The following is a 12660-nucleotide window of genomic DNA, read 5'->3' as shown; positions in this document are numbered from 1 at the left end:
TCCAACCGCAATCGTCCGCAACCGCAAACGCTTGCGGAAAGCAGCTTTTGGAATTCAGTGGTTTGAAGTGGTTGGGAGCGACTAGAAGCGATTGAGAGCGGTTTGTATGATTGGTTTCAATCGCTAGCAACCGCTACCACGCGGGAGAACCAGTCAACACCTTAGGTTCATCGTGTATTCATCTCCTTCCCTCTCAACCAATCAGAATGCTCTATCTTATATTTTATATAAAAAAAATAAATCAAAATTAAATTAAAAAGCAAAACTAATTATGGAAACAAATTCTGTATACTTTTATTTAAAGAAAGTTAAATATTGTCTTAATTTTACAATTAAAAGAGGTTATATATCGGTTTGGGTTTATAAATGAGAATTAGGGTTTAGATTTTACAATTAGAACAAAGTTATATGTTGGTTTGGGGTTACAAATGAGATGGTTAGGGTTTAGATTTTACAATTAGAACGAAATTATATGTCGGTTTGGCTTTACAAATGAGATAGTTAGGGTTTAGATTTAACAATTAGAACGAAAGTATATGTCGGTTTGGGTTTACAAATGAGATGGTTTGGATTTACATATGAGATGGTTTGAGTTTACAAATGAGATGGTTTGGGTTTACGAATGAGATGGTTAGGATTTATATTGTATAATTACAACGAAATTATATATCGGTTTAGGTTTATAAAAAAGCGATTTAAGTTTTTAATTTTATAATAAATGTGTACAGATTTTATTTCCTTATTTTATAAAGGGGTGAACGAAGAGGTTCACCTCTAGGGTAAATGAAGTGGTATTACTCCAAATTTGGGTATCTCTACTTTACTTTTTCCTGCCACCATCCAGACACTATTAAACGATCTTTGGGTTCTAACCAAAACCCAAAAATTTGTTTTTACTGTTGTCCAAAAATGATTACTTGTTCTGTTAAATCTTGTAAGATAGTGAACTTCTATTTCACTATCTAATCTTGTAATCTAATTTCTAAGATCTTACACATATTTAAACAACATATTAAAATTTAATTTCATAACTGTATTATTTTTTTGAGATTAACAATTTTTCACAATTTTAAACCAACAATATTCAGTTATTTTTTTCTTTTTGAAATGTACAATTTATTTATTACTTATTTATTAAAAATACAAAGAAAATCTAATATTTTATTTTATTGCAACAATTTTTTTTCTAGAAGTCAGATTTTTAAAGAATAGAAGGAGTATAAAACAGTTTTTATTAGAAATAAAATGAGAAAACATTTTAGGAAAACAAATTGTGATGTAACTGTAGCGATTTTGTAATAAGGTATTACAATATATTAATGCCCTACATATGCTAAATCTAAGATTTGATTATACAATATATCATTCCATTGTTTACACCAATATATATATATATATATATATATATATATATATACATATCATTCCATTGTTTTGTGGATTAACAATCAAAAGCTTTACCTTAATGTTATAGATAATAGATAATAACTCGTGCTACAAAATGGAATTACACATTTGATAAACAATTTTAATATAGTTGAGCTGTATAATATACTGTTTTTTTTTAACAGTATAAATTTTTTAGATAGTGTTCACTTGTATATTGGATTTACATGGTAAATACGTATAATTTATGTTGTTTAAAAATCACAAATTGAATGATAATAGACATAAACAAATAGATTTTGTGGAGTATACGTAGTTTTCTTCTAATTTCATTACTGTACATCAACTATGTCCCAATATACATCTATACTAGTATTTTTGCAACAGTTTTTGTTCAAAAATGTTTTTTTGGAAAGTTTTTACATTGAATGCTATTTAATGTTTATATTAATAGCCAAACAAGTTTAGTTAACTTTTTCTATTATCTTTACAACCAAACACAATAAAAATATTTTAAATATTCATATATATAATGTTCTATAATTAATATAGATATTTAAAAGATTTATTCTAGATTAAAAAAATATTCTCTTATCATCTCTTTTTGATTTTAAAATTGAAATGTAGTGAAACATCATATAATACATAGAGTTAATAAAAAAGGTGTATTTTTCTTGCATATATTGTGATTTGAATTTTTAAAAACAAACATATATTACTCAATTAATATAAAAGTGTGTGTTCAACATACATATATAGTAAATTTACTGTATATAGTAAATTATAAAAATTTTAAAAAGTTTATAAGTTATAACTGATATATCTAAACTTAATAAAAGTTTAAAATTATAAATATTTAAACATATTAAATTCTCAAAATTACACAAACGAGTTTTATTACATGACGGGTTATATGACATTACATGGTTAAATTGATAATACCAAAAAATAAACTATCAGTAATATGATATTTTAATACGGGTTAAATCCTCATTTTAATGTTTTAACAACACAAATATAATATATGTCAACTCAAACTGATTTAATTAAGATTATAGTAAACATAAATTATTGTGCGGTATACTATGGTTTATATATTAAATAAATAAAATTAACAAAAGAATATATTAACAAAATTAGTATTAAAATAGTACATTAACAAAATTTTTTTTAACTTACTTTGCGATGTACCGCAGGTCATAGTATTTTTTTACTACTAAAAAACTCGTCTCACTTAAATTTACATAAAAAGCCTTTCAATTACAAGTCCATATTTAGTAAGGAAATAAATAGTTTGTTGGCTGATAATGGGCTTGGGCTATCCATACTCTCAAACTAGGTTCCAAATTATATTTACTTGTTAGGCATTAGAGTTGACACTTAGTTAGTACAAAAGAATCCAAAACATGTTAATTTGTGTTCGGTGACAATTATACACAACATAATTACTTTCCGATGGAAAGACATGTTACTTTTTACTTGGTGACTCCTTCATGTATTATAATTAGGATACAGAAATGTGATAATAGTAATAAATTCATACAACATAATTCTTTAAGGTTGATTGAAACACTAACAGTAAAATAATAATATGCAATATGAGCAGTATGATGCAACATAAACTTTGAGCTTGATTGAAACAACTAATAGTATAGCAGCAATATGCAATATCAAATGTATGATGTATAAGATATATGTTCTGATTAATATAACACATATAATTGATTAGTAAAGTAACGAGATGATTATACATCATAATTGTTTAGTAAAGTACCGAGATGATTATATACTAAATTACAAGAAAAAATTATTATATACATTATGAAACCATACACACACAAAAGTTTTACATCTATCAATGTCTATAACACAAATCTTCGAGAGAATCGACAAGAACAAGGACGGGAAAATATCATGGGATGAATTTAATATCTTAATGTTGTTGTTTTAAGTTTATGAATTTGGTTTGATGATCAAACTTTAGGCCTATTTGTGTTTGGATCTATCTCTATCTTTTTTTTAAAACTAAAAATAAGATTTTCTTAGATATGATTTTGTTTCGATACTCTAGTTGATTTTGATTAATTCAATTTTTTTTTATAAAAAAAATTATAACATCAAGAAGGGTAAAAAAAGATATATATTATGAAACCTTATATCTCTTTTTACATTTTAATCTTAATACTTATATATATAATCCATTTTTATATCATAATATTATTATTTTTGAAATAATAAGTATTGATAAAATAATGATAAATGTTAACTTTAAAAGTAAATAAATTTGTATCTTAAGAAACCATAATGTTTTGATATTCTTTTACAAAATAAATTAATTAGATGAAATTATTTTAATATATTTAATATTATAAAGGTAAATGCAGTACATACAAATGATTCATGTGATAGTATAGAGGAATGGATCATTCAAGAGCATTTGAATCTTCCAAATAGTCTGATATATGCTTTTTTACAAATAAAAATTGAATTATATACATAAAAGTAAGGTTTCACTCTCTCCTTAGTGGTCAATTTAGCATTTTTTTTAAAGAATAATTATTTTTAATTAAATAAAAATATAATAATGTATATTAATCTATACTTTAAATCCACACTTTACTACTAAATTGTAACTGTAATTACATAAATTATGAATTGACTATTTTTCTCATTCATTTTCATTCAAACAAATCATATACATAAAAGTAAGGTTTCACACTCTCCTTATTAGTCAATTTAGCATTTAATTTTTTAAAAATAATAATATTTTTAATTAAATAAAAATATAATAATGTATATTAATCTATACTTTAAATTCACACTTTACTACTAAATTGTAACTGCAATTACATAAATTATAAATTGACTATTGTTTCCCATTCATTATCATTCAGACAAACTATAAATTGTAATTGTAACTCCTCTAATTAATTTATTTTAGAAATGTAACTTTCATCTCTTGAAATCCTATAAATAATCATTCTCATATCATCATCCACCATATCTCAAAATATTTTCTTTGTTTTATTTATGTTCTTGCATGGGTTCAGAACTCATGGTAAGAGTGTGATTATATATTTTGTTAAATTTATCTTATATTTTGTTCAATTTTATTTTTTTGTTTTTATGTATTTCTTCCTTCCTTCTTTGTCTTCTTATTATTTTTAATTTTCAATTATATATATATAATAAAATATTTTAGAAATATAACTCCCATCCCTTGAAATCCTATAAATAACCATGTGATTATATATTTTGTTAGATTTATCTTATATTTTATTCAATTTTTTTTCTATGTATTTCTTCCTTCCTTCTTTGTCTTCTTATTATTTTTAATTTTCAATTAAATATGTATAATAAAATTTTGGTGACTGTAAAAAACAATTATCGATGTAGATTCAACAATATTAATTTTGATCAAAACTCAATGAGGGAATCAAGCTAAATAAATCATCTTCATTCATGTATATTTATTTAATTTTTAAAAATAGAGAATGTTTTAACAAAATAAACTATTATAATAGAATTATTAAATCAAAATTTTTAACTCTCACTTACCTCCAAAAAGTTTGTTATACATTTTTTGTATACTCATCATTATATTTAGTTCTTGTGATCCAAAATAAAATTATATAAAGATCATTATAATTTTTATTTAATTCAAAATTTTGTTATTTAATGATTTTCTATATAAAAAACCATTTGATATTCCATTTCCAAAATTTTACTTCAAAGAGGAAATCACTAGAATTTAATCTAGCGATATAGCTTAAATTAAGGTGAATATAAAAGAGATTAAAAATCAAATTAACCTTTGAGTTTTTTTTATTGAATTTCATATGATTTTATAAGGTTTCACTCTCTCCTTATTGGTTCATTTAGCATTTAATTTCTAGAAAAAAAAATTATATTTAATTAAATAAAAATTTAAAAATGTACATTAATCTATACTTTAAGTCAATATTTTACTACTAATTGTAACTGAAATTACATAAATTATGAATTGACTATTTTTCCATTCATTTTCATTCAAACACACTATAAATTTTATTGTTGTAACTCCTCTAATTAATTTTTTTAGAAATGTAACTTTCATCCCTTGAAATCCTATAAAGAACCATTCTCATATCATCATCCACCATTTCTCAAATTCTAAATATTTCTTTGTTTTGTTTATGTTTTTGCATGAGTTCAAAACTCATGGTAAGAGTGTGATTATATATTTTGTTAGATTTATCTTATATTTTGCTCAGTTTTATTTCTTTGTTTTTATGTATTTCTTCCTTCCTTCTTTGTCTTCTTATTATTTTTAATTTTCAATTACATATGTATGATAAAATTTTGGTGGCTGTAAAAAATAATTATCGATGCAGATTCAACAATACTAATTTCGATCAAAGTTCAGTGAGGGAATCAAACTAAATAAATCATCCTCATTTATGAATATTTATTTTATTTTTAAAATTATGCAATGTTTTAACAAAATAAACTATTATAATAGAATTATTTAATCAAAATTTTTAACTCTCTCTTACCTCCAAAAAATTTGTAATATATTTTTCTGTATACTCATCATTATATTTAGTTCTTGTAATCCAAAATATAATTATATAATTATCATTATAATATTTCTTTAATTTAAAATTTTGTAATTTAATGATTTCTATATAAAAAAAACAATTTGATATTCCATTTCCAAAATTTTACTACAAAGAGAAAATCATTAGAATTTAAAGTGGTAATTTTTATTTTAATCATTAACATTATTTTTTAAATAAGTGGTATATTTTGATATTGTATAATTTGAATAAATAAAGTGTATTATTGAAATTTAGGAAATTTGTTTGTTATACATGTATTTTTAGGGAGAAATTCAAAAATACATCTTTTTCAGTACTACTTTTCAAAAATACCATTTTAAAAACTTTATTAAAAAATATTTTCTGAAAATTCTCATATTTTTATGATTATTACATAAACTAAAATGAATTCACATAATTAATACAACAACTCGGGATATTACCTAGTGACAAATGTAGCTAGGTTACATACAGTTGCATAATATGATCGTGGAGAACAACAAAAATCAAACAATCGATATCACAAGAGAAAGTATTTTAAATTAAGTATTTCGTGGCCGCCAAGTGCCCCGATCACGAATGTAAGCTGATCCGCGTTGTAGCTGGAAAAGTGATGAGCATATACACGCTTCCATCTTGTGCCATTCTACACCAAAGTCTACTCACAGAAGAAGACCTCGTCAAGCTTATTACGTCTGAATACTTGAATACTTTGTACAATACATCCTCGTTACACAGCTCGAATCCAATTTTGGGTCTCTCATGTGGTGAATTGAAACAATGAAAAAGATGTGAGATATCTCAATCTAATATGCACTTCAATGTCCATATCCGCCACATTTCTATCATAATTCGACTTCAAATAGAAATATTTGTCTTTGCATTGTAGTATTCAATTGGTTATTAATCTGGATGTTGTCGACTCAATGCAAGAAAAACCAATTGCAAACAACATAATGGAACGGTTAAAAAGATTCTAAAATAAAGCAAGCAAAATGGTAAGATAATAAAAAGTGCAAAATAAAATTTTGTCAAGTGATCAGGAAAAAAAAGAGATAAAGTTTTGTCCTAACTACAAAACAATTGAAAACATATGTCTGCATACTATGTCTTTCACTAAAACGTATGCCTTGAGGTTAAACTGTGGTAGACAAATTAATTCATGGAAAATAATGTGATCAAAATACTAAACATGTGAAATAAGTAATAGAACACCGTTTTATATAGTTTCATGGTGTATACAAAACATAGCCACTAAGGAACTGACAAGATCACAAGTAATCAATTAGATGCAAACAAACGAATTGATTTCAAATCATTCACAATCATTAACTTAAAAAGAAAAAAATTCAAAACTGTGAATTATCACGTATAGTATTCGATTTGAGATCATAAGCACTAATTGAGTTAGACACTTCACATATGCCTTATAAAATTATACCTTTCTTCCAGTAAACTTAAGACATGCCCTCCTCTTGCCGGTGGTTGTTTAAAATCTTTGTATAAATTGAATGTAATAAGAAAATCATCGTACTAAAAAAACAGATTGATATAATTAGTTGTTCCAATGACATTTTGTTTTCTTACATAATACATAACATCGACTGATCAAATGATGATTAGAAAATTAATATGGTTACTGAGGAACAGGACAGCCAAATGGCAGGCGTGGCGAATGGCGATGCTTCTACGGTGATCTGAGAAACCTAAACACATGCCAAGTGGGTTCCACTACACAGCCTGTGTTCATGTTCTTCTACTTGATTTCATATTATACAAACATGTTTTTTTTTATAATGAAATTAAGTATTTCCAATTTTCCATTTAAGAATAAAATAGAAAATGATGAGACATCATATTTTTTACGTGAAAAAATCACACTCTAGCTAGCTCGAGTCGATTCCAAAGTAACTGTTTTTTTTATTTTACCTTTTCAACATTTTCAAAGCATACCATTTGACTGGATGGATCATTTTTAAACATGGTCCGACCAAAGCCATCTCTTTACTCTCATGCTCCTAATTTGTTCGGCTAGTTGTGTGGTATATATTTTTTTTTTTTTACTTACTTATTCCATAATTAATAGCCAAATGAACAAGTTTTATTTACTCTCCATCGATGAAATCACTCTTTTCGAACTCAATAGAATTTTCAACGTGCTCCGAAACACAATATCCATAAATTAAGTTGTTTAAAAAAAAAAATAACATGATCATTTTTCTTTTTGAAATATACTATGCAATAAAATATCAGGTTATGTCAAAAAATGAATACAGTTAATTGCTTTTTGGACTAAAAAAAAAAAAGTTTATACCAATTTATGTGACTCCTTCAGTCCTTACAAGACAAAACAACCTTCACACGCCAATCAAAAAAATAAAACTAATAACTAACTTATAAATAGCGTTTCCCGTCTCACTTCTGTTCACAGATGGCATCACCCGAATCGCAGTAAAAAAAGAACGCAAACGCGATCTCTCTCTCTCTCTCTCTCAAAACTCTGTTTCTCCATGGCAGACATCGACATCGGCCTCGAGAAAGAGCCGCTGATAAACCACGAAAACAACAACAAAACCAACAAGATCTTCAACCGCTGCGTTTCGCACCAGCAAGACGAGCTACACAGCTTCCGTAAATACCTAAGATGGATGTGCGTGGATCACTCGAGTCCATGGACAGCGATCCTCTCTTGGACTATGTTCGTCGTCTTCACCCTCGTCGTTCCTGCCATCTCTCATTTCCTCCTCGCTTGCGCCGAGTGCGACAGCTACCATTCTAGACCGTACGATTCAGTCGTTCAGCTCTCTCTTAGCAGCGTAGCCACCGTCTCTTTTCCTCTGTCTCACCAGATTCGTTAGCAAGTACGGTCTTCGAAGGTTCCTCTTCTTTGATAAACTCTGGGACGAGAGCGAAACCGTACGAAGAAACTACACCAATCAACTCAATGTGAGTTTCTTGAATTTCATTTTTCCCTTAATTCCAATTCTTGAATTTATCAGTTTTGGTTTTATCTCTGTAAATCCGAGTTTTGTTTCAGAATTTTGTTTGAATCACACAAATCTGTTGGTTTCTTGAGAAACTTTGGAACCGATCAAGATCATGTCGCACTATGTTAAAGCTAAGAATAGATCTCTTTCCAATGGTGTAAAGTGTAAACAACTCATTTCTGCCACAAATTTTTTTTGTGAAAGTAGGAAGAAAATGCCATTATTATCGTGTAAGGAATTAGTATTCGAATCTTTTTGGATTTACGGCAAATCATTTGTGCAAAGAATAAAAGTCAAGTTGGAAAAAAAAGATATAATAGAGAAAATTAAGGAGAAGATATAGATAGAAGAATCATGAATATAATAAAGTTAGGAAACAACTCTACGGCATCTTAAGGAAAATTAATAATTACGTTATTGTCACTCTCTTTTCTAACCTAAACTTTGGTGTCATTCTCTTACATAAACTTTGGTGACATTCTCTTTGTAGTAAAAAGTAAAAAACTCTGGATTTACCCTATTACTTGTTTTACAAGCATTACAATTTTTTTTGTTCTTTTCTTTACAGACTTCGCTTCATATTGTGTCCTACTTTGTGATACCATGTTTCTCAGCAATGAGTGCATACAAAATTTGGTGGTACGCATCAGGTGGATCTCAGATACCCTTTTTAGGAAACGTTGTCTTAAGTGATACAGTGGCTTGTGTAATGGAGCTTTGTTCTTGGCTTTACCGTACAACTGTAATCTTCCTTGTATGTGTGCTCTTCCGTCTCATTTGCCATCTTCAGATTCTTCGTCTTCAAGACTTTGCTAAGCTCTTTCAGATTGATTCGGATGTTGGTTCTATCTTGTCTGAGCATCTCCGTATCAGACGTCATCTTAGAATCATCAGCCATAGATACCGTTCTTTCATTCTGTGTTTATTGATTCTTGTTACTGGTAGTCAGTTTTCTTCTCTGCTTATTACTACCAAAGCCTACACTGAAGTCAATATCTACAGAGCTGGAGAACTCGCTGTAAGTTTCCTTTACTCACTACATGTATATATGGTTCGTTTTAAGATCCACTTCGAAAAACTTAACAGTTTTCTTCTTATGTGATTTTATCGATCACAGCTTTGTTCAATGACATTAGTTACTGCACTTCTCATACTACTACGAAGTGCATCAAAGATCACACACAAGGCTCAAGCTGTGACATGTTTAGCTGCGAAATGGCATGTATGCGCGACGTTAGAATCCTTTGATCAGACAGTAGATGGAGAGACTCCAACTTTGGTTGCTAGAAACAACAACATAGATAACAACAGAGGTCATGATGTTGTTACATTGACAGAATCTGACAGTGAGGAGTATGGTGACGAAGAAGATGATCTAGACAACAACAACATCATTCCCGCTTATGCTTTCAGTACCATGTCATTCCAAAAACGACAAGCTCTAGGTAAAAAAAAAACAAAATCTTCTGCACTGTCATTTTTGCTGTCTTAATTGGTTTACTTAATTATGTCTGGTTGGATTTTTCGCAGTGAGTTACTTCGAGAATAACAGAGCAGGAATCACAGTGTATGGGTTTACACTTGATAGAGGTACACTCCATACGATCTTTGGACTTGAATTGTCTCTTGTTCTTTGGCTTCTCGGTAAAACCGTTGGAATTTCTTGAATCCCTTTCTCGGATCATCAAGAAACCTCCTAAATGTTTTGGCACTGAATCACTTTTGAATCCGTTTTATCTATTTATCCTTTGTAATTTCTACTGTAAATCAATTTATTTGTTACGTTGGTGTGTTATTATTATTGTTATAAATTTCATGTTATTGTAAATTAGATTCGAATCAAAAAGCCTTCCCCTGTTTTTCACTTTTATATTTTCTGAATTTACGAAGTCTTGTACTTTTAGCGAAATAAATTTATTTATTTTCCAGTCAATGTATTACAATTGTGTCACTGTAGTAGTAGATGATGAAGGTTTTATAAGGTTACGTAAATTAAGGAATTATTTCACAAAGTACCTTAAAAAAACTTCAAGCTTAAACTACACAAGCTTAAACTAAACCAGTCACTACTTATGCTCACAAAATTGAACCACACGTGTTCTATAGAACAAGATTTAGCAATTCAACCTAACCAAAGTTTAAATCAAAGACATCATCACTTACTAATATATATACTCGAGGACCAAAGAGCCTGCCTCAGTAAGAGTGGTGACTTTTGCGGACAGAGTGAATACTGTTCTCTGTAACTTTTGTCTCAACCAGAACCATTATCAGCTTTTGCCTTCCGATGGATTTTCTGTGAAATTCTTCTGTATAGCTTCTTGGACAGCTGGTGTTGTGTTCTGCTGTTGGACATGATCTGTGTTGGAATGCAAAGGAGGAGGCTGAGTTGATGATTTCTCCGTCTGCGTAGCTGGATCTTCTGTGAAATTCTTCTGTATAGCTTCTTGGACAGTTGGTGTTGTGTTCTGCTGTTGGACATGATCTGTGTTGGAATGCAAAGGAGGAGGCTGATTTGGTGAAATCTCTGTCTGCGTAGCTGGATTTTCTGTGAAATTCTTCTGTATAGCTTCTGGGATATTTGGTGTTGTGTACTGCTGTTGGACATGATCTGTGTTGGATTGCAAAGGAGGAAGCTGAGTTGGTGAGTTCTCTGTCTGCGTAGCTGGATTTTCTGAGAAATTCTTCTGTATAGCTTCTTGGACATTTGGTGTTGTGTTGTGTTGTTGGACATGATCTGCGTTGGATTGCGACAGAGGAGGCTGGGTTAGTGAGTTCTCTGTCTGCAAAGCTAAATTCTCCTCTTGTAATGATGATTCCGCTATGATCTTCGGGCTTTTATCTTGATAACTTGTGGAAACACCTCTCTTAGCATCTTTGCTCAGTACTATCTTTTTCTCTAGGTTTGGAGGATGAAGAGTCTCTGAGTGAGATACTGGTCCTGAAGGATCATCACACTCAGCATCAGCGTTTCCTACAGGAACCGGTGGATCAAAGTTAGCATCAACTGCTTGATTAATCGCTGCATCTTCAGCTTCAACTATTTGACTCATAGCTGCTTTAACTCTTGGATTCATAGCTGCATCTTCAGCATCAACTGTTGGATTCATTGCTGCATCTCCAGCTTCAATTATTTGACTCATAGCTGCTTTAACTATTGGACTCATAGCTGCATCTCCAGCTTCAACAATTGGATTCATAGCTGCATCTCCAGCTTCAACAGTTTGTTCCATAGCTGAATCCTCAACTGGTTTCGCTGTCTTGGGATGTGGCATTGCCTCTTGCTTAACCTTTGGATCCATTTTACCAACCTTCTTCTCTGCGGGTGACTGAACTTCGGCTGTACTAGAAGACATTTTTGCTATAGTGGCGCTTCTCATGACACGGCCGTATTTAGGAGGAAAAGACTTGCCATTGTACAATTGCACACACCTGGAGCAATGCCACTCAGATTTCGGAACTCCTTTCATATTGTGAGCTTGTAGACATTTCAAGTGATATCCTTTTTCACAAGCATCACAGATTAGCACGGTCTCTACTTCATTGATATTTCCGTGACACATTTGGCATGTCATTGTTTTACTCATGTATTCTCTTGAAGGTGGGTTCCACAAGACATTTTGTTTAGCCCGCGGTTGCAGAACTTTATGGATTAACTTGGCAATTTCAGCATGGTTGTTGTTTCCAAAAGGTGAAGAAGTTTGACC

At 29.6% G+C, this 12660-nt stretch overlaps 1 protein-coding gene and 1 pseudogene across 1 annotated transcript in view; one reads left to right on the top strand and one right to left on the bottom strand.

Annotated features, from left to right (window-relative positions):
* LOC104742595 lies at window positions 8310–10819 on the top strand (annotated as a pseudogene).
* Window positions 10911–12660, bottom strand: part of LOC104742594 (PHD finger protein At3g20280-like) — an 11490-nt gene continuing 9740 nt past the window's right edge. Inside the window, exon 5 of the mRNA XM_019236377.1 lies at window positions 10911–11953. Coding sequence (XP_019091922.1) covers window positions 11224–11953 — 730 coding nt within the window. The 3' untranslated portion in view covers window positions 10911–11223. The remainder of the gene's footprint in view (window positions 11954–12660) is intronic.

This window comes from Camelina sativa, chromosome 14, assembly GCF_000633955.1.
Source record: "Camelina sativa cultivar DH55 chromosome 14, Cs, whole genome shotgun sequence".
NCBI classification, from domain to species: domain Eukaryota; kingdom Viridiplantae; phylum Streptophyta; class Magnoliopsida; order Brassicales; family Brassicaceae; genus Camelina; species Camelina sativa.
Note: the sequence above shows the minus strand (reverse complement) of the source record. Positions and strands in the feature narration are given on the sequence as shown.